Genomic DNA, 22,647 nt, shown 5'->3' with positions numbered 1-22,647 from the left:
ATGTTTTGATTTAACGCATTTGGACATTTGCCACTGTATGTTTATTGGGACTAAACAATAAAAGACAGTGAAGAGTTGAATGAAGACACTTAAGTAATTATCAACTTCAACACCCTGATCCCTTTATAAAGAACACGAATTGTCAGTTTCAGGTATCAGAGGAAGCCTTACAGGCGAAACGCGTCATACGTGCTGACAGCATCAGGAAGAGCCAGGAGTTTCTCCAAAGCCGCTGGTTTAACGATAATAGAACGCGGGACGCCGTGATTGGGCATCAGAAAGACTGCGGAGAGAAAGAACTACCGTTTCCCGTTTGATTTTATATTCCACTTTTGCCTTATGAACCCGTGAAGAAGCTATATTAAAGATTTCTAAAAGATTTCCACGATCCCCAACTTTGACTTCTGTGTACTAATCCCAAGGAGTCATACTTTTGGAGGGGCACTCGTTTTGAAAATGCGCATATATATATGGGCTTGGGGAAGCCCCACCAAATGTAAGAGCATTACCAACTTTCTGTTTTTTATTTTAAGTTATTACATATTACACTATTACTTTGTTTTTCATATTTTTCATGTGAGATCCTTCTTTGAAGAACATTTTTCTCCATAACCGCTATAGGTAGTATCCACACACATTACTATTATATTTTATTCTTTTTAATTTTTCACTTTATATTCACACTGATTGGGTGTGAAGGTAGCACAGTCACCAGGTGTTTATTGTATGTATTTATGTATATATTGGTTGACACAATTTTGATATTATATTGATTATTTAGTACTTAATCCTTTTCTGCGCACTTTGTTCACTTTTTTTTTTTATTCATATATGGTTTAATATCGTTTGCCCTTGTTGCTCACAAGGAGAGAACCAGAAAACTGACCCTGCTCATGTGTTCCAGTAGAGTCACATTGTTTGCCTCTAGATCAGTCTTCCTCTCGAGCTCCCGATTCTTGTTTTCTTCAAAAGTTTCGAAAAAACCTAAAAGAGTATGAATATATAAGTATAAACCTATAGCAGCAGACTGAATAGATAAAGCTATAACACAAAAGAATCCAACCACACTATTCACAAATAACATAATGTTATAAATATTGTGGCATGTATAAGGATCACATCCTCAAAAGGGGGGCAACTCCTATAAACTTTGTACACTAAGCAAGAAAAGAGTTCTGCAAAAGCCCTTTTATAAAATATATTGTTTTATTATTGTACAAAAAATTAGTAAAAAACATATATAAAGTATTTCATTATATAGACAACAGAGATTTAAAGAAGAAAATCAGAGCACATGGAGGAAATATGGCTGTATGTTATATAAAGTGTCTCAAGTGCATATAAATCGACATAAGAATCATAAAGTGCTGAGTCATTTGGATATAATTGAATATTACTCTATATAGAGTGCATCTATCAAATATATAACCCTCAAAAAGTGCATAATTAATAATACTCACTATGGAGTGCACCTCTTCACTTGATAAATATATAAAGCACTAACGACATCAATGCAAAGTCTACAGTTCAATACAATGATATAAATACTGTTCTAAGAGCGATATGCTCCTTACCCATATTGTCCACCACTTCCCCTACGCCGTTTCGGTTCTCCTTTTTCAAGGGGTATTCAATAGATAAAGCTATAGAATATGTACAAATCTTAGTCCGCCTACAAAATATATTACGCAAAAGAAACCTTTTTAAAATGCTATTATCCCTTGCCAACCATTTATGGATAACATGGTTGGGAAAGTGGACCCAATGTGCCACACATGCATCCTGTACACAGTAGCATCCTTTAGCCCCCAACTGCAATTCATTTTAGTTTTTCTGTGTGTAGTGGGGATGGCGATTGGGTGATGAGCCACTTGGTAGCCATGTTCCCATCACAAGCAGACGTTATACACTTTGCATTAACAAATAACATGAGGGCTGTTGTTTTCATTACTTTTATTATTTACTTTGGCATACATTGGGGAAATAATTGTACAAATTGAAAAAAAATATTATTTTTCTGCATTCAATCACTTGGTGGGATGAACTGCTTGCCTTAAGCTAGGCAACTATGAATTGCTTTTGCAGACAAAAAAGGCTCCCTTAGGTAAAATGTAAATGGTTTATACAGCTGTCACCTAAATATTTAGGAGAACAAATATGGAAACTAGACCAGTGTCGCAGGTAGGTGATATTTCTTGAGCCCCCACTTTTAAAGGGTTAATAAGATTTATGCTCTTAACAAAGCACAGTCTGCAGAATCCTTCTTAATGCATTCGCCCCTCCGCCCCAGCTAAATGCCTCCAGCCATATCCAGCGATGGCTCAAGATTGTAAGCTTGCGAGCGGGGCTCTCTCCACCTAATGTATCGGTTTGTCTTAGTCTGTCAATTCTCGTCTTGTCGATACCCCTTGAATATATGTATTGTATTAAGCGCTGCATAAATTGTTGGCGCTATATAAATAAAATATAATAATAATAATAACGCTGCATAACGCACTTCCCATACATTTAATGGGTGCACTTTCCTGCTACTGATTTCATTTTAAGTGCTTTAGTGCTGATGGACAGCTTAAGCAGCTAATCAGCGGCAAGAAATTTCAGATCATGGAGGAATAAATACATTTTGCAGTACGGCTTTTAATTTTTTTTTTTGGAAGAATGCATAGCTTTTCCTCTGCTTTATTTTAAATGTAATCTCCCTCCCTATCAATAAATGTAAATGGAATGTGATTCCCAATTAAATGTGGCCCTCCACACTACAAAGTTGGCACTATGGTGTTTAATGTAAGTAAGTAAACAGAAAAAAATACGCTGTTACATGAACTCTCATATCAACACTAATGCATGAACTTCTGACAAATGTCTGATATCACATCCAATATAACTACTGATTGTCTGATATATCCAATATTTGAATTTCTTCATAAAGCACCAATAATTTACACTTTACATGGTACATAGGTATAATGCACTCAGATCCGTGAGGTATTGCAAGCTAACAATCTAAGATACAGAAACAAAAGGACACTATTCATTGTATTTCCATTAACTGATTTTGGTTTATTGTGTTCGGTTAAACCATATACAAAGTGAATAGTGTATGTAAAAAAAATGCAGGAAACAGAGAACATTTAGAAATAGAAAATCACAGCTCTTAGAGGAAACCTTACAGTTGAGCGCATTGTGCAGAGACGACTACTAAGAAACCAGCTTCAAATGAATAGAAAGAAAGAAAATAGAAAGAATGCAATATATATTTATATTCTTATAAAAAACAGTCTATACATAAATGGAATGTATATGTCCATTAAGAGGCAAATATTCATGCATCTGGGGGGTAAGAAAACACTAGACACTTACTGTCCATGCTCTCTTCTCTCTTCCTCAACTCCATGTATTTTTGTTTCTTCTCACCTGTAAAAGCAGATCCATATAATAAATTAACAACAATAAAGAAATTAAACCCTGCAAAAAGAAGTTCTTTGCACCATACTCAAAGGGAAAAAAAAAGCATTAGAAGACACAAGGATCTAATTAAATTCAAAATTCAATTTTATTACATTTCAAATACTGATACCTCTGCTTATTCACCTATACACACTGGGTGTTTACAAAATTTGAAATACTTCCTAATAAAATGTAAAGATTCTAACCTAATCAACTTCTCATGTACAGAAGGTTCAAAAGGTTTTTGCCAGACTTCTGGTCAAAACAGGCAATCTTGTGTCACAGAGGCAAAACTGAACGTGTGAGAAATCTGGCCTTGTATTTGAGGGTAGTTTTTGCTTCCTTGCTACTAAATATATATATACCAAATATGTATTAAAAAAAAAAATATATATATATATATATATATATATATACACACACCATTACATAAGTTATGGTGGGTAAAGGTTATGGAAAACCCTTCCATTTAAATTTAAGAGGTAGTAGAAGTATTATTAAACATTATTAAAAAGCCAGAAGGCTTTTTTCCCCTCAGAAATCTCATGGTGCTGCAACAACCACAAGGGATTCTGGGTAGGCGCATGCAAATAACGTCAACAATGATCACCTTTTGCCTCTATATCCACTTTATACATGGATATATTGCCTGCTGTATAAGAAAGCCTTTAGACAAAATTTGGGAAGAGGTGCAGTAACCAGATCACCACTCACGGACTCGTCAGCGTGAGGTTGTGATACTGGCTTAATACTTGAGGCATGGGGTAGCATGAGAAATACCATTACATAAGTTATGTGTATATATATATGGATAGGCTCTTCAAAATCACTTAAAAAATGAAAGACAAATAGTTGCTGACAAGGCATTTGCCACTAGATTTTGATTGCATCCGCATCCTCTTCCCTTAATCTTGAGAATAAAACAATAAGACACATTCCAATGGGAGCCGTGGCTTGGATTTCCTTGCAGCTGTAGGATGTCTTACTGGCTTCCCTTCTTCTATATAGAAAATATGAAAAAAAAAATCTACAGCTCTTCCTCACCTCAAAAAAAATAAATAAATATATATTTTTTGACTATATTAACGGCTCTGATTCTGTGCTCAGCTTGTGTTGAGCTGCACTGAATTAAGTGTTTTACAGCATGTGCTATTCCAGTGGTTCTCATTGGTCCTATCTTAGCTTAAGCATCCTTTCTACATACTACTTCCCATGCCATATATACATGTTCACATGTTGAACTAATAATATAGGTGTTCTATTTTATGCTTACAACACACGCAAGTAAATCTAAATAAAATACATTTTGCATAATGATTTCCAAAAAAACGTCACATAGAGGACAATATTTTTGCTGTATTTTAGAAATGGAGATGTCACAGATTTATATGATTGAGCAGTGTCTTTATGCAATGCATTAGACCATTTCTAGAAGGGACTGAGCATATTTTCCACAAATCTCCAACTCTATGGTAATTAGCAACAATAATACTTAGTGATATTTTAAAATAGTATTTTAATGTAAAAAAAAGGAATTCAGCACTTACACATTATTCAGAATATAGGTAAGGTTATAGAAAGCCCTTCCCCAGAGGAACCTAAGTACGCCAAGCATGTACATGATGTACCTACTGTTTTGGTCATTCCTGTATAATGTTAAAGGTGGGCAGGTAATACAAGCAGGGTGATGGAGCAGAAGGAGAGAGGTGGTTGTGCCACTTTACAGATCTCACATAGATTAAGGTGTACAGTTCTGAAGACCCCAATCTTTGGAAGGATACAGACATAGAAGAACAACTACTACTGTAAATGCTCTGCAGGACGAAAGTGATCAGGAAAGAGCAAAGGATCTCAATGGGGTTTATTTACTAAAGGGAGAGTTAGCAGGAGAGTTGTGGTTTGAAGGACCAACATTGGCAAGTTTGTCCTGAGGGCTCAGTTGTCTCTGTACAACGCATAATTCAATGGGTAAAGAAATCTCATTGATTTAAATATACATGGTCATGCTTTTCCTGCTTCAGGAGCTGAAACCACAACCCTCCTGCAAACTCTCCTGACAAAGAGAGGGATTCGACAGAAACTTTATAAAACATATAAAGATATTTAACAAAGTACAGGAGGGAAGGGTATTTAAAATGAAGAGATGTTAGGACAAAAGGTTGTAGCCTAAGCCTAGAAGCAAAGGGGCTTAGGTGTCATTACTTCATTCCGAGGGTGGTGAATAAATAGAAGAGCTTTCCAACAGAAGCGGCGAAGGTAAATACAATGAGGGTATTTAAACATGCAAGACCAAGGACCAAATGGGGTTGATGTTTTTTTTACAGGAAAATATGGGCAGGCTATGAAATGGTATTTTGCTTTGCCCTCTTACCTTCTAAATATTAATCCATAAAGCAAACAGAAGCATTCCAAATTAAATACAACAGGAAATGACAAATGAGCATGCAATTTTTCATTTAAGAAAGAATGGGAGACATGATCTATTCTGAGGAAGCAGATAGTAACTAAGACTTCTTCAATTTGTATCCTATGCAAGCCTAGCATGACAAAAAATACTGATTAAAAAGGGCATTAGAAACAACTAATAGAGAACAAATAGGCCAAAAACATTTAAAGAGACACCTGCCACCTACATACCTAACTTTTGTCATTGTCTTTCATGTTTCTCATCTATGTATCTCCATACTCCACTTAAACACCCATAGATCAGGTCTATTCTATTATGTGAATGGCTCACCTGCTTAGACCATTTATACATTTTAACCATTATTGGGAATTTATTTTAATTTGGAGAACTTGGCCTTTAACTATAATCAAAAAACAAACAACAACAAAACATGTATTTTTGTGAAAACTAACAGAAAGCCTAAAGTAGCAGTTGTTTTCAGAGTTGTTAGCGATAAACCAAAAGAAATATACCTTGGTGCTCTTCCAAGTCCATATCTAGCCTTCCTAGTTCTTCACTGAGATGCTTAGCCTTTTCCTTCATATCGGTTAACCTTGAAATAAGGACATTTAAAATATAAGTGCAATTTGATGAGCAGAGTTTAAGATAAAATACTAGCATTGTGTCCACCTGCTGGTTGACCATGAATAGAAACACTACTATATATTAGAAATTAAGTTGTATCAGTTATACGGCTTATTCCCAATACTGATAATCAGTAAGTGCGATTCACTTCATTTGAAATAGACACCTGCAATATGAAATGTAACTGTAGGTAGTGGGAAGGAACGAGGGTATATATTTTGTCAAACTTTTTATTTGTTTTAATTAATATGGTACTCACTGTCGCTCCATGCTTGCTATTTCCAGATTGTCTTCTTTCACCTTAAAAAATAAATGTAAGCAAAAGTATTAGTTAAAGACACTTTCGAAAATTATTACTCCAAATGTGTTTTGTTGTACAATAAACTCTTCTTGTTGCCTTGATGAAAGCAATCTGTATAATACTCAAAAGACAATGAATCTAGGGAATGTTAAAACAAGACAAGTGGTGTGACCAGGCCCAAATTATTGGAAATCTTTTACTTAACCTATGTCAGTTATGTTTGTTCAAGACCTTCAATGCCATTATGATTTTATTCTATTCAAAGATGAACCTACCGAAATGTAATATAAATCACCTGTTTAAGTAACTTCTCTCTTTCTTCTTGTGGCGATCCCATGCTTTTATCCTCAGCAATAGTTTGGTCCCGTCGAGACTCTAACTCAAAAAGCTTCTCGTACAAATGGACTGCCTCTTGCTTAACATGTGAATGTGCAACATCCTGGGGAAAAAAGAAAAACAACAGTATTAAATTATGGAATCAATATAGTGCTTCCTAACAAATCAGAGGCTTTTGTAATCAGAAATCCTGGTACTAAGCAGTAGGAGGGACACAGATCAATTGAGGATAGAAAGACAGTGCCACGGGAAGCTGACAACTTTAAATGTGGGGATACCAAAACATGATCAATACAATAATCACAGAGTGCCTGAGAACAGGTTAAATACACGATATCCACTCCAGCCCGATGCATAGTCACCAAAAGGGAATGCATAGAAAACCCACGCAAGGAACACAGAAAGAATCTAGTCAGACTGAAACGGCTGGCTGATGTCCACAATACTCTAAAAACTTTGGTGGTAGCAAAAAGTAAACATCTTGAAAAATATGACACGTGACAGGGGCCAAGGGAACATTTTTCTGTTCATAATAAGTTCCAAAGTAAATAAGGTACAAATGCATACAAAAGTTTGGACGGTATACATAATGACAGGTTACAATGATAACAAACAAACTTAACTGGCCATGGTTACGCAATATTATTTGCACTGGGTGGATTATTCAAAAATGTTATTGCCATAATCTGCTGACAGTTAAGTATGTTTTGTTTTTTTTAACCTTTCAAGGTTGACGGCCTTTTCACATTTCAGCATTTTACTGTGTATTTTTCCGACGTAATATATATGATATGTGGGCACGCTGTAATGCTATAACTATGTAGTATAACACGTACAGTATATGTTATATACTTAAACATACACACATTCAAGTATACTCGGTGGAGGCTGCAGTTTTATCCGAACCCTTATGCATATTTGTTGTATTTTGGATATGTAGTGTATCTAAGAATTAATATTTGTGCCATTATGTAAAACTTACCTCAAGTCAGCTACTAAAATATATATTCGCATTTTACCCCCCATTACAATGTTAGCTCATGTACCAATAACGTTTTCTACTTGCACAATTATAGTGTACAAAGTGTGCTCTCTAGTGCCATGTCACCCTTCCTCACTGTGTCCATAAAACAGAGTAGTTTATCTGCCTCTATGCAACTTGCAGAGGACAGAGCCATAAATTTGTCCTAACGTATCCATTACATCGGTGAGTAGAGTTGTCACACAGAATCAAGGGGTTAAATTAAGCATCTGTGTATGATAAATGGGAGGTAAGGCAGGTGTAACATATCACCCACTTCTCATTGTGCATTCATTTCCATAACCTTATCAGCATGATATAATGTGCAAGTGTCATATTTATATATATATATATATATATATATATATATATATATATATATATATATATATACACACACACACACACACACACACACACACACACACACACACACACACACACACCGGTGTATATATATATAATTTTGTTAAGAAAAGCTCACACTATACTGTGAGTACTTACATTCTCCAGAGCCTGTTTTTTTGCGTTGAGCGAATCCAGTTCATTTTGCTGAATATCTAGCTCCTGAGGATAAAGAAATTCACCAAATTAGTTTACGATACAATCAAACTGTTTTCTTGTGAGAATGAATATGAAATTCTCTGAAAAAAGCATTTAATATTTTCAATAGCCTTCATTACAAAAAAGGCCACACTATGAACTGTTAAGATAAGAATTGTAGATTTGCCAATATAGGGTTACGGGGAGCAGACAAATTACAAAAAAATACAAGAATCTGTAAAAAAAAAACCCAAACAAATAAATAAATTTATAAAAAAAGCAAAAAAGGTTAGCTAAAATGGAGACTGGAAAAAATCCCACAATTACATTCACAGCAAAAGGATGAAAACAGAATATGTAGGACAACTGAAAACCAAAAGAGGGACACGGGTTACAGAAGATAAGATTAATAAATATATATATATATAGATGATGTTTTACATTGGATGTACATAAACTGGGCCATTACTATCTTTACGAACAGAACTATATTTAAATAACTACACTCAAACAACTCAGACACTCTCAGCAAACCTTGTTTTGCTTATTTGATTCCTTTCTATTAGAGAAATGACACCTGAGTTCTACACGAATGCTTGGAGCGAAGTCTTTTCTAATCCCCTGTATTTCATTAGGCCAATTCTGTCCTACGCACCATTATTCTTCCATGACTACATAGCCATGGAATGGACACTCATGTTGGCTATGCCAAGTGCTTGAGTCACTGGTATGTGTTAGAGCCCGCTGAATTTCTGACCATTACCGCCCGCTCCCGCAATGTCTGTATTCCACTTCCGCAACATATGTGTCCAATCCCGCCCACTCCCGTAACATATGTGTCCAATCCCGCCCACTCCTGCAACATATGTGTCCAATCCCGCCCGCTCCTGCAAACATCATTCACAAACATTCATTCACTCATTCTTAAACTCCTCTTACCTAAACTGCAGATTTCCCACGCACTCTTGCAGGGCTGCCTTCGCGTTGCTCGCACACAGCGTCTCTTCTCGCTCGGTTCCTGGGCAGAACAAGAGAAGATATGCTGTGTGTGAGCAACGCAAAGGCAGCCTTGCGGGAGTGCATGGGATTACTGGGACCCGCAGGTACAGTGTCTGACCACCTGCTCCTGCCCACAACACCCGAGAAACCGCCCACACCGGCAAGTTCTTTGACGGGTCCCGCTGGGCCAGTCATCCCGATGCAGTCCTCTAGTACGTGTCTCCTGAGAGGGAACAACATGTAAAACAGAAATCCTCTGTTTACTGAAGGTTTCAGGGAACCACCCTCACCTTTAAGAGCTGTTCATTCTTTACTTTCATGTCAAGGTACATGGACTGTTTTTCCTCAGACAAGTTTCTGATTATACCCTCAGCTGCTTGTTTCTCGTTGTCAATATCTTCTTCCACCCTGCGAATGTGAGCTTCTTTCCTGTAGAACAATGAGATCAAATATGTCAACTAATTATTAAGGCAGCTGAGTATATTACGTCATATTTTTAGATGATGAAAAAAGTGATTAAATATATTTAAAAACAAGAAACAAAACTGACGTGACAGTCAAGGATAAAAGTAAAGGAGACATTAAATATGTATTAAAATGCTAAATTAGACAACAATTCAAACAACGTGTAGACAGTCTGTCCTTCACATGCATTGAAAAACGTATACAAACACTCTTTATTTTTAGTAGAGTATGAGGAATGTCCTAGACGTGCGTTATTATACAGGCAATAAACCATATGTTTATCTTCTCAACCAGCTTTTTCATATGCAAACCATTCGATGCTTACATTGGAGAGATGGACACCATTCAAGGGGAAAGTTCACATTACTGATTACCCCTGCTCCTTGTTCTTATATCTATTTGTGCTTCTTCTCTTAAATAGCAATAGACATGTTATTATTTCATTTGTGCTATGGTTATGCCTCTGGTGGAAATGAGAGCTAGGCATTAAAACTATATAAAAGGAAAAAAACATCCCTTAAAAATTGTCTAACGTGGGCGATAGAAGATATTTAGTTCTACAATCAATCATGGTTTTTATCTCCAATATGGCAGTTCTCCTTTTAATTATTGATTTGAGAAACCATGAACTACACTACAGTAACCAATAGACAGGGCCTTCAACTGGAACACATTCGTACTTGTAATGAACTTCAAATAGGGTTCATATGTTTGTAAGGTTTACATATAACTTTAATATCATTTTACGATGCAATGGACTTTATAGAATTTGTTGTGCTAAAAAGATGAGTAAAACCTGATAGTCTTATTCCCTACTGACAAGGAGGAAATGTGCCTTCTTTCAGCTATTGCAGCATAAACATAACATTTAGATGAAGGAACAGATGCTAAATAAACCTAATGTTTGGCATACTGTGTCGCTGTCACTTTATTATTGTTTTCACATGCTTCAAATTATACTACATCAGAAACGGTAGTCTCCGAACAAATTATTTTGTGCTCTTACATACATGATACAGCGGGGAAGCACTACTCTGCTGCCAACTCTGCTGTTACAGCATTGTGTATGTAACAAAACATGAATGTTCTATTATATTTCAATAAAATAATGAAATCTGTCCACTACTCCATTGTTGCTCTGGGAAACGTATAAAATTGTCCTAAAATTACGAGACTGTTTTTTTGATGGTTCATGTGCAAGGTTTGGGCAAGTGTTTTAGCAAGTAGCGTACATTTTTGCAGATACAGCCTTGAAAATTCAAATGTGTATGGGTAAATAAGTGGCTTATAATTCGCTACAGTTTCCATCTAAATACAGAAGCGGCAGATTTTTGATTAAGGACAGATACTTTCAAATATATGGAGCAAATACAGTAATATCTATCCACCTTACTATAAAAGGGGGTAGTAGAAGCATTAATAAACACTCAGCAACACCAGAAGGCTTGTTTTTCCCTCAGAAATCTCATGGTGCTGCCACAACCACAAGGGATTCTGGGTAAGCGCATGCAAATAAGGTCAACAATAATCACCTTTGTCTCTATATCCACTTTATACATGGATCCCTTGAAAGTAATTGCCAGCTGTATAAGCCTTTAGACAAAGCTCTGGTAAGAGGTGCATTAGCCAGATCACCACTCATGGACAGCTGTTTCGTCCTTAATGGGACTCGTCAGCATGAGGTTGTGATACTGGCTTAATACTTGAGGCTTACTATATAAAAACGGTTGTAGAAACCTCTTGATAAACACCTAACCGCCCAGCAAATGAAATCTATATTAGACAACACAGCTTAGGAGATACATCTCATACACTCGATTTTCAAAAATACATGATAATAAACTTTGGTGCAACTAACCCAATTTGTGTTTGCGAGGTCAGGAAACAAAAGATCTAATCATGCTGTTCCCATGCTTCCTTATTGGCAGCTTATTGCATTAAGGTCAGCATAGCAATAGAAGAAACTAGTCAATCTTTTGCTAAATAAGTGTAACCACCTGTTGCCGAGTACAAAGGTTAATGCAGAACAAGGTGTCGCTCCGTTGCTGCTATCCTCCTTGTCTATGTACAGGGTTGAGCCTCGATATACAAATAACACGTCGAGCTGAGGCGAGAAATCATCCAAAAGGTAAGACACTGAATGATAGTGATTTTAATACTTAGATCGCATGCAAATGTTATTTCCTATCTGTCTGTCAAGATATTCATTTGTGAGCCTTGATTTTGTCTTGGATCCATTCGCTGAAAAAATAGAAAAGCATGAACTTGCTTGGCTGCTTGATCCCTTATCTCCGGAGCTGGTTTCACTAAGCAAAGTCTGACTCAAAACTCATTCCTTTTGGAAGTAGTAGCGAGCGCACAAATGGCTTTACAAATGCATGCAGAAATACAATGGTATTGCATAAAAGGCAAGGGACCATCTAGGGTCTAATGCCCTTATTTATCAAAATATGTAATATAGATGTAAAGATACCCTTTTCTACTTGATATAAAGCATTTGCTTATTCTACTGCTATTCAAACAAGTGTCAGTATGTCTGTAAGTGTATATACACACACACACACACACACACACACACACACACACACACACATATATATCTAGAAGAAGGTAAAACATAAAACTATATGTTTTTTTTATTGGGTGATCTTTCAGAGGATACCTTCCTGGCAAGAATGGATTTTTGCTGAAGTATCTATATGTATGGCTATAGATATTATGTATATTGTAAGCTTGCACTAGCATAGCCCTCTTCTCCTTTTGTACCAGTTTGCCATTGCTGGTGATTTTAAAATATTCTGACTCGGAATCTACTGGCGCTATATGAATAAGTGTAATGTCATATACTGTTTTTGTATATATATATATATATATATATATATATATATATATATATATACACACACAAACACAAACACACACACACACACCGGTATATATAGGTCCAGAATTGGACTTCAATGAAACCGCAGTGCCTTTGGATCAAGCCCATAGTACATCACCATGCTTGACATTCATCTTCCCACAGAATGTTCTGAGTCAATGGTGGTAATTTACTAAACCTTACAAAGACTCAAATTGAGCCAAAATGCAAAAATTCTCTGGCATTCCTCTAGTCTAATTTGGAAGCTGCGTTTAGAGGATCGGCCAGAATCTGCTAAAGCTCCTTCACGAACAGTGACATTGCAGAGGGCTCTGGCCCCCAGACACCTGATACATTTAAGGCACCAGGGTTACACACAGGGTACACTGACGAGACCCCTTCAAGGAGGATCTTATTAGCTGTGGAAACTACTTAAAGTAGAGTGCAAACCTTCAAGGCTAGCTAGGTGGAATTTTAATAAAAGCTATAAAACAGTTATAGCAAAGTCAACAAACTAAAGAGCAATTATTTATTGTGTGACTTAAGGGTAGGGCCGGTGTGAACTAGCTGTGATTGTGTCATAGCAAATAGTAAAACAACTAAAACACGTAGACAGGAATAAAACTTCACAAAAAGTATAATAATGCTAAATCAAAGTAACATTGAGACGTGCTAAATTTCCTACACATCTAGAAAGAGTGTTTGTGAGACATGGAGGGAGAAATGTCCACTTCAAATATATTTTCTTATATTATTATAATTAATAAAGTGGCACCTGGCTGATGAATAGATTATAAATAAGGCTTAATAAGGCAGACTTATTTGGTTGCCCTGAATAAAATAATGTATTTATTTGGTTGCTCTGAATAAAATAAATGTATTTATTTTTAATAGTTGTAGAGAACATAATGGTTAAGTTATAATTTCTAGTATAGAATTTCTATTATCACCATAATCCACCTGGAAAAGTGCATTGGTTGTTATGTCGCCAAGATCACTTTTCAAACATTACACCAGCCAGACCGGAGCCAATGAAGCATCCAGTGGTGACTATATAAATATTAATAACTAAAAACAAACAAAAGATTTACTTTAACCGTAAAACTAAAATCATCCGATACACAGATATAAACACAGTGATGAAAAAGCTAATTGGACCATCTGATCTGTCCTTTTCGAATCGCTTTTCTTTAGCTCTGTAGGAGAAGTCTATACACACACTGTTACGCTGCTGGACAGTCACTCCAGATGTCTACTACCCTTTTAGTAAAGTAGTTTTTTTTTTTCCCCCACATTACCCCCATGTTTCCATACCCTAACTATAAATCATGCCCTCTAGTTCTGCAAATTGTATTTTTAAAGTAAAGATCTCTCTTTGATTTCTTTTTATTATTTGACAGATTTCCATTTTTTTCTTCTATAAATTTACATATAAATCGCTCTCAAATTATTACAATTACACAGTGCGATATATATATATATATATATATATATATATATATATATATATAAGATTTCACCTGTGATCTGTAAAGCAGCATTAGTACATATTTTCCATGTATCTTCCTATCACTGTGTGTGGACCCTACAAGCTTTCATTTCTTTATTAGGCTGTGAATATGAACATCCTCCTGCTGATGAGCTGTATAGGAAGCATTGCTGCCCAAATGACAAATGTAAGTAACGCATGTAATTGTTTTGGTGTGAAAATCTAGGTCGATCCTCTATCACTCCCGCACTCTAAGCCATTCCAACGATACTAGCAGGCAGTCTAAAATATAATATATATATAAGATTCTCATCAAAACTTTTCCACTGAAGATGGTTGTAATAGACTACTAAATAGTGGTTGGCCATGTTAATGTGTCGTCCGACAGCATTCGCTAATCTAGTTTATTAATGCTTGTGAGCTATGGTCGTGCATTCCCATAATCATCCAGCTAAAGACATTAACATTGATGTTATGTCCACTCGACACAGTTCAAGAACATGCCTACATGAAACATTGGTCCAACGTATCAGTGCTTGGACAGAAAAGAGTATAAACAAAAGGGTAGCTCTCCGGTTCCAAAATATAATGGTATTTGCCAAGAAAAATGTATAGAGGGTACAGAGGATGCACAGCATAAAGTTGTACATTGGAGGGTACTATTTTGGCAAAAAGGGGTAATATGGTACTTAAAAAAGGAGCTCTGGAATTAGGTAAAGCTTGGGTAGGTGGTGGAGGACTGAAATATTGTATACACATCACAATAAAACACAGTATTTCTTAACAGTTAAGGTAAAGCAGTGATATAAATAAAATGGTTATGTTCCGTAGAATGAATGAACATTGATTTGTATCCATAGATTTCAGAATGCTCTACCCATGAGGACAAATCAATTCCTACGAATCTTGATAGGAATACCACCGTTCTCAACCTGGCTCAAAAACAGATCAGCTTAGATGAGTGCGACCGACAAGCTTTAAACAACTATCCCAATTTAACGGAGCTAAACCTTAGTGACAACAATATCACTGGCATCCCTGACAAATTCTTTTCCGGACTTTCCAAACTTGAAGCTTTACTACTCAGAAATAACTCAATTCATAATATTGGCGAAAGGTCATTTGACGGGTTGGAAAACCTGAACATCTTAGATCTCAGCTCCAACCAAATATCTGGCATGGATATAACGCAGGCACTAAAGACACTGAACCGTACTATAAAAGTCAGGTTGTATGGGAATCCATGGAATTGTGACTGCTCCCTGCTCAATTTGTCAGCGTGGCTGAATGAAGACCTGGTGATACTTGGTAAGCCGGGAATGAATGTTATTCACTGGTTGATGAATGAACATAAAAATGAATACCATGAGGTGCCATTAGAGATATCGTCAACGGCATTTTTTCCAGGGCATATGCAATGCTTATGTATAAACATGTAGAAAACCTAGTTCACAGCATGAGGCAAGCTGAGTGCATAATGAGTCTAGAGTTGATAATGTTACTTTAAACCACAAACACTGAGCTTATTTCACCAGACGTGGGACGTATAACAGAGGCTCAGATAAGGCAAGCTGAGTATATCTACTTAGTAACTCATTAGTTAAATTCTGCTGACTATAAATAATACTTTTGACATAGTATCTGCTAGTGTGTTGCTTTTGTAGAAAACGAGGCCTCCACTCTATGTGCCACACCTCAAAGCATGCAAAACCTCACGATCAAGGCACTAAAAGACGTAGCGAGCGACCAGCTTAACTGCACTGGCAGCATGAACGGCTCTGTGACCTCTGCACCAGCTTTGACTTCAGCTCTTTTGGCTACAACGTTCAACGGAACTTCCAGTCCGCCAAAGAAAGGTATGTCGCTGGAAGTCTGTAGAAACCAAACGCACTGCATACACAGAAAGCTACCTTTATGCATGCTGGCCGTCAAAAAATCGAAACCAGAACAATGCTCCATCACATTTATTTTACACTAAATTGAAACATGTATCAATACATTTGATTTTGTACAGCGCTATGGGATTTAATAAAATAATAATAATTTTAAGCCAACGTTAGACTAATCTGTCTACGTACACTGAGACTGTTAGAAAATATCACTTCATGATGTATAAGTATGTGAATGAGATCACCCGATGTTACATCATTCTCTCTCCACAGGGAACACCTGGAGGTTCCTAGTGGGGGTGCTGATTGTTGGCATCATTACCTCGTTATTGATATTATTTGCCATTAAGTTTCCGAGGTGGTACGACTACCTGTTAAGTTACAATCATCACCGCTTGAAGGAAGAAGAGCCCTACATGTTTGAAGAAGAGTTTAATGTTGATGAAGATATCAGCACAGTTGACAAAAACATGGACGCCGACAAAACCATAGTGATTTTTGAGCAAACGCATTCGTTTGTGGAAGAAGACGATGGATTTATTGAAGACAAATACATTGACGAACGCATCGCAACAGCAAATAGTTAAGAAGAACGCTCCAAAATTCTTATTTACAATGTAAATATATAGCGTGTGTTTCCATTTAAAAGGTATACTAATGTATAGGGTATAAATATCATAGTACGTAAGCATTTTAGCATTCTGGACATGCTATTTAAATACGTGTTACCAGTTATTACTAATTAAGTTTTGTTTCCTGTTTGTTTCAATGGTTTTTACAGCGTAGGCAATCTCCGGATTGTTTCAGAAAAATCGAATATCTAAAGATGCATTTGCCCACCGACAAAAGGAAATATAGCAAAAAGTTTAATATATTAAACAATGGGAATCTTTTGTATTTGTTCCGCATGTTAAGCATTTCTATATCGTCACCTGAGCCAAGTGTGATTGTTTATTATTACACTCTGGGAAGTTCCTTCCTTCTACTCTAACAAATAGAAGCCATGTGTGGAAGGACGAGGACTAAAACCAGCAGCATTGAGAGCGGATAGTGCAAAAGCACCGAAAAGTGCTAAAGAAAGTGGAAAAAACAGGATGAGTCCTGTTTAGAAGAAATTCATATGTTTTTCAAAAATGTAAACAAAAGAGGTTGTACTTACGGAAAAATACACGAGAATTATTTCACGGAACCTATAAATTTGTGTCCATTAGAAAACCACATTTTCCTCAATAATTACACCTATTCTTTTTCACTTACCATGTTTGTAAAGAGTAGCTGAATGGCAAATAAAAAAAAAAACTTTCCCAAAAGTAATTCCCTAATTAATTAAAATTTTGCCTCATTCATCATGTTTTGCTAGGAACTTTTGACAAACAAAAGTAGGCACTGGTTATGGCCAGAGCAACCGAATAACTTCTTAAAACATGACTGCTAAGGGTTATCTGCTCAACATATTAGAGAGTGTCATTAATGTTTTATCGGCACCTATAATGTTTATATATCACACATGTTCCATAACTCCATTAAAAGAAAAGCCAATCATTCTAATAAGATACCATTATAAAAAGGACTCTCAAATTTGTGTAATTATCAATCCCATGTTGCTTGATGGATGATTTGGCGCCACCTAGTGCAGGATATTTGCACTAACCCCAGAGTGGGAAGTTTAACCAATTCACCCAAACTCCTGCTATAGGCACAAGTCTTTTAAGTAGGACTCCGTACACAGTAAATACCTTACTGTCAATAACACACCTTCAAGTTACAAAAGAAAAGAAATGAAAACTGAGCGATCATAAAGATTTAAGGCTCTACTACTACTTACGCTTTTCGTTCCGTGAAGATAACGTCTATGCTTTGTTCTTCTCGATCATTCTGGGATTTTAGCTACAAGAACATGATAACTATTATTTAAAAATAAAATCCAGCTGTTTGCTGTATTTATTGGCAAAATATTTTTTAAAAAGGTCTAAACAATAAAAAAAAAAAAAACACTTTCTTATAGCTTATATGCAATATTATAAAGTATGTATTTGTAAAGTTTCAATAAATTGAAATTCCAGAACAACAGAAGAGATTATTATTTTATTTATGTAGAATTCATATTTGATCTTAAATGTAAATATTTCGAAATATATATTTTTTGGGGCATCTTGCATTCAGGCATAGAAACATTAAATTCATTGTGCTGCAGAGACTAAATTAGTTCAGAACTACAGTTGTGGTCCATTCACAGATCTTATCTGGAAGTGGTCAGAATGGAGATATCGACAGTTTAGTCCTCAAATCTTTTTAAACAAAAATGTAAATATTCCAAGCTACCAAAGTTACATTGGTCAGTGTTTAAGCAAACACTAACTACACTTGATACATTCTACTCACCATATTATAATCATTCAATACTTCTTCCATATCAGTGTTGGTATTCAGCTTGTCCACCAGCTAAAATATAAATTGTAGCTTTCATTTTTTATTATAGCATTTTTACAAAATTTACATTTTAGTTACTGCCAAAAAAAGAGTGAGGTCATCTACAGAGGTTTTGGTTTCACTAACTATATTTATTCAAATATCTATAGCTAATACGAGCCTGTAGGATGGAGCCTTTATGGTCATTCATTTAATTTTATGGCACATGCACTTTTTTGTATTGTTTTTGTGTAAGCCTTGTGTAAGGGTGTAAGCCTTTTTTTGGTGGGAGTGGTGCGTCTTGGGCTTTTGGTTGCCCCTACTCCTTATTGGTTCTGGACCATGTCCCTCCATGGAGGAAGTTCAGTAAAGCCCAAGCCTCCTGTTGGCCAGGGAGGGATGGATTTTTTAATGGCTCCAAAGAAGCCCGGGCCCAGTCCACTGTTGCTTCTAATTTGATGATGTTTGGGACAGGGCAATGTCTTTGAAATTTGAGCAGAACACAGCTTCAATATTTTTTTTTCAAATCAGTGTATTTTTCCCATTATCAGTATAAAACCTGCTTAAAAGACCCAATAGAGATGGGACCAGTGACATTTTTTTTAGAAACACCAAATAGGCCGAATAATCATGTGGATCCTGAGAACAGGAAGATTATATCACTGAAAATGATATATAAATAAGGAAGGTGTATATATATATATATATATATATATATATATATTATGTGTATGTGCATGTGTGTGTCTTAACACACATGTACTATATACATTTATTAAGTATACTGAACTGTAAAATGTAAGACTTTAAAAAGGTAACAGATACTCTTTGAGGGTTTCCCAAACAAATACATTTTAATTAATTATGTATGTATCAGGCTATAAATGCTGCAATATAAAGCAGAGTCACGGGAAGTGACGTCACATCACGTGACTTCGCTTGGTTCCTGGGCGGAGCAAGAGAAGAGATGCTGTGAGGGAGCAGCGTGAAGGCAGCCTTGCGGGACTGCGCGGGATTACCGGGACCAGCAGGTACAGTGCCTGACCTCCCGCCCGTAACACCAGCAAGACCGCCCGCAAGTCCCGCAAATCCCAATGCAGTCCTCTGCTTCTAGCATTTTGTTTCTAACAATTGTAATTACAAAAGTAACTGTACCATGTTATAGTCTGCCAGCTGTCCTTGTTGTTCCTTGATTTCAAGAGCAAGTGCTTCAGCTCTACAAATATAATAAGCAAATATTAAGAACCTACAAATATCTGGAAATGTACAAATGTGACAGTATAAAGGACTATCAATCATAAAATAAAAAAAATGATTTCACTGGGATGTAGAAATAATAGGATGTTTTTTTTAATATTTTATTTTATACAGTATCATGGCAGTTGTACTTCCAAGTGTGTGTGTGTGTATATATATATATATATATATATACCGTATTTGCTCGATTATAAGACGAGGTTTTTTTCAGAGCAAATGCTCTGAAAAATACCCCTCGTCTTATAATCGGGGTCGTCTTCTAATCAGACCTCAAATAGAGGTCTGATTATGAGACTAAGATCCAGATCCCCCGCACCGCTGCAGGGGACCTGGATCCTCCTGTCGTCGCCCCCCCCCCACACACAACCCCCGCTGCCAACTCCACCTCCTTCCGGCTGCCGCGGAATGAGACGTCAACCCGCTGCCCCGGCAATACAGCAGGAAATTGGAAGCACCGGTAAGTGTAAGTGTGTGTGTGTGTGTGTGTGTGTGTGTGTGTGTGTGTGTGTGTGTGTGTGTGTGTGTGTAGGGCATTTCTGGAATGCCTTATACCCCTATATGCCACTCTGGCACTTAGGGGGTTAAAAGGCATATTATGGGGCAGAGTGGCATATAGGGAGGTATAAGGCATTTCAGGAGGCAGAGTGGCGTTAAGGGGGCATTTAATAGTGCACTCTGCCTCCTGAAATGCCTTATACCTCCCTATATGCCACTCTGCCCCATAATATGCCTTTTAACCCCCTAAATGCCAGAGTGGCATATAGGGGTATAAGGCATTTCTGGAGGCAGAGTGCTCTATACAATGCCTTTTAACTCCCTTAATGCCACTCTGCCTCCTGGAATGCCTTATACCTCCCTATATGCCACTCTGCCCCATAATATGCATTTTAACCCCCTAAATGCCAGAATGGGATATAGGGGTATAAGGCATTTCTGGAGGCAGAGTGGCACATAGGGGGTCAAAAGGCATACCATGGGGCACAGTGGCATATAGAGGGTTAAAAGGCATATCATGGGCCACAGTGCCATATTGGTGTGGCAAGCCTGGCTTGCTTTTCAATGTTATTTTAATGTTTTTCCCATTGGCTCTAGGTACTGTGAAAATACACCTTGCTCAGTTGAGTAAAGCTGTCACAGTTTTTTGGTGAATTTTAAAGGACAGCCAAAATGACAATATGAGACTAAGAACACTTCACAATGTTGTTTTAAGAATGTAATAGATCCAGGGGATTCTTTGGGTGTGAATAATATTCAAAAGATAGAAAAAGCAATCTAAAGGCACAAATCCAAAAGCTACCATATCTCATCACCACAGTGCAGCGGGGGTTCTTTCCACATTTTGTAATCACGTGTAAAACGATCAAATAAACATATTGCATAAAATACGTGATTTACCTTTTCTCGTAGGAAAGATATACAGAGTTTTCCTGGTTATATGTGTCAATCTCTTTTTTCAGTTTGCTCATTTCTGCAGTAAGCTCACTGACTTTGCTCCTGGAATACACACACATTCAAAAAGCAATTAACAAAAGCAATCAGGAATAGATGACGCAAATATAGAACAATTACTGAGACCATATTACATACATATGTGAATAAACTACAGATGTAAACCCACTCAATTAGTCTATTAAACAATCATGTGTTTTTCCTCACTATCTTTCTGGTTATTCATTGTGATTAACAATGAAGTTGAGAAGATACAACAGAACTGAACATACACTGTGTCAAGTGGCACTTTTGACTACTGAAACTATTTCAATAATATTGTAAAAAACTATGGTCTTGCAAGCCAACTGATTCATCGCTATAGTGATGAAAGCACTAACAAGGTCAAACCATATTTATGTATTCGAGTACTAGTTTTCATAAACATACCGAAGAAGGCCAAGGAAATAGGATTTATCCAAAATCTGTCTTTGGGGACCTGGAAATAATACCAGAGAAAAACATTTAGAATACAGACTGTAAAACTCATATGGAATATTCACAAAATTAAGCAATGTTTCACATTTAACAAAATACATGAAAAATGTATCCTTTTTAGTTTTTATACACCTCCAAAAATATTAATAAAATCAGGCCTGTGAAGGGTTTCTTGACGATACAATGTCTCCTTTAAAACAAACCTCAAGGCAAGATTGACATAAGGGCAGTTTAAGGCTAGGTTTCCACTTGGGTTTTTGTCTTGGGTTATTTTCTTGATGAAAAACGCCAAGAGAACTGCCACTGCATTCTCCTGCGTTTTGGCGTTTTTTCTGGCGTTTTAGCCTTTCTGTGGAAATTGCTTTTTTTGACCAGTTAGAATTTTCACCCAGCTAAAAGGGATTAGGATAAATGGCAAGTATCTGCCCCCTCCTGATGTCATTTACTTGGTAGAGTTCTACTTAAACATGCCCCGGCGGACCCTTTTTTCTCTTTTCTGTGGTTTGTAAGGCATGCTTTATTCCGAATGTCTGCTCCTCTAGGAAGATTGGCCCCAAATGATGGTGCAAATGTTTGCTGTTGCTTTTGGCACGCAGGATCCAGTTAATGCGTCGGGTTTGTTTGTTTGTAATGGCATGTTTGTTCCAAATGGTGTAAAATTCAATATGAAC

General features: G+C 36.6%; 2 protein-coding genes across 2 annotated transcripts in view; one reads left to right on the top strand and one right to left on the bottom strand.

The window, feature by feature from the left end:
• IFT74 (intraflagellar transport 74) overlaps positions 1 to 22,647 on the bottom strand; it is a 30,694-nt gene that overhangs the window by 6,736 nt on the left and 1,311 nt on the right. The window contains exons 3-14 of the mRNA XM_053465914.1: positions 21,929 to 21,977; positions 21,446 to 21,544; positions 19,949 to 20,009; positions 18,767 to 18,826; positions 18,210 to 18,271; positions 9,969 to 10,107; positions 8,641 to 8,703; positions 7,075 to 7,218; positions 6,738 to 6,778; positions 6,367 to 6,446; positions 3,361 to 3,414; positions 887 to 984 (exon numbers count right to left, since the gene is read on the bottom strand). Of these exons, the coding sequence (XP_053321889.1) occupies positions 887 to 984; positions 3,361 to 3,414; positions 6,367 to 6,446; positions 6,738 to 6,778; positions 7,075 to 7,218; positions 8,641 to 8,703; positions 9,969 to 10,107; positions 18,210 to 18,271; positions 18,767 to 18,826; positions 19,949 to 20,009; positions 21,446 to 21,544; positions 21,929 to 21,977 (950 nt within the window). The remainder of the gene's footprint in view (positions 1 to 886; positions 985 to 3,360; positions 3,415 to 6,366; positions 6,447 to 6,737; positions 6,779 to 7,074; positions 7,219 to 8,640; positions 8,704 to 9,968; positions 10,108 to 18,209; positions 18,272 to 18,766; positions 18,827 to 19,948; positions 20,010 to 21,445; positions 21,545 to 21,928; positions 21,978 to 22,647) is intronic.
• LRRC19 (leucine rich repeat containing 19) lies at positions 12,132 to 17,464 on the top strand. Its single transcript, XM_053465917.1, has 6 exons — positions 12,132 to 12,271; positions 14,617 to 14,682; positions 15,356 to 15,803; positions 16,160 to 16,351; positions 16,658 to 17,009; positions 17,107 to 17,464. Exons 2-5 carry the CDS (start codon positions 14,626 to 14,628, stop codon positions 16,969 to 16,971), a joined length of 1,011 nt encoding a protein of 336 aa, XP_053321892.1. The 5' UTR covers positions 12,132 to 12,271; positions 14,617 to 14,625; the 3' UTR covers positions 16,972 to 17,009; positions 17,107 to 17,464.

The sequence above is a fragment of the Spea bombifrons genome, chromosome 1 (genome assembly GCF_027358695.1).
Source record: "Spea bombifrons isolate aSpeBom1 chromosome 1, aSpeBom1.2.pri, whole genome shotgun sequence".
NCBI classification, from domain to species: domain Eukaryota; kingdom Metazoa; phylum Chordata; class Amphibia; order Anura; family Pelobatidae; genus Spea; species Spea bombifrons.
Note: the sequence above shows the minus strand (reverse complement) of the source record. Positions and strands in the feature narration are given on the sequence as shown.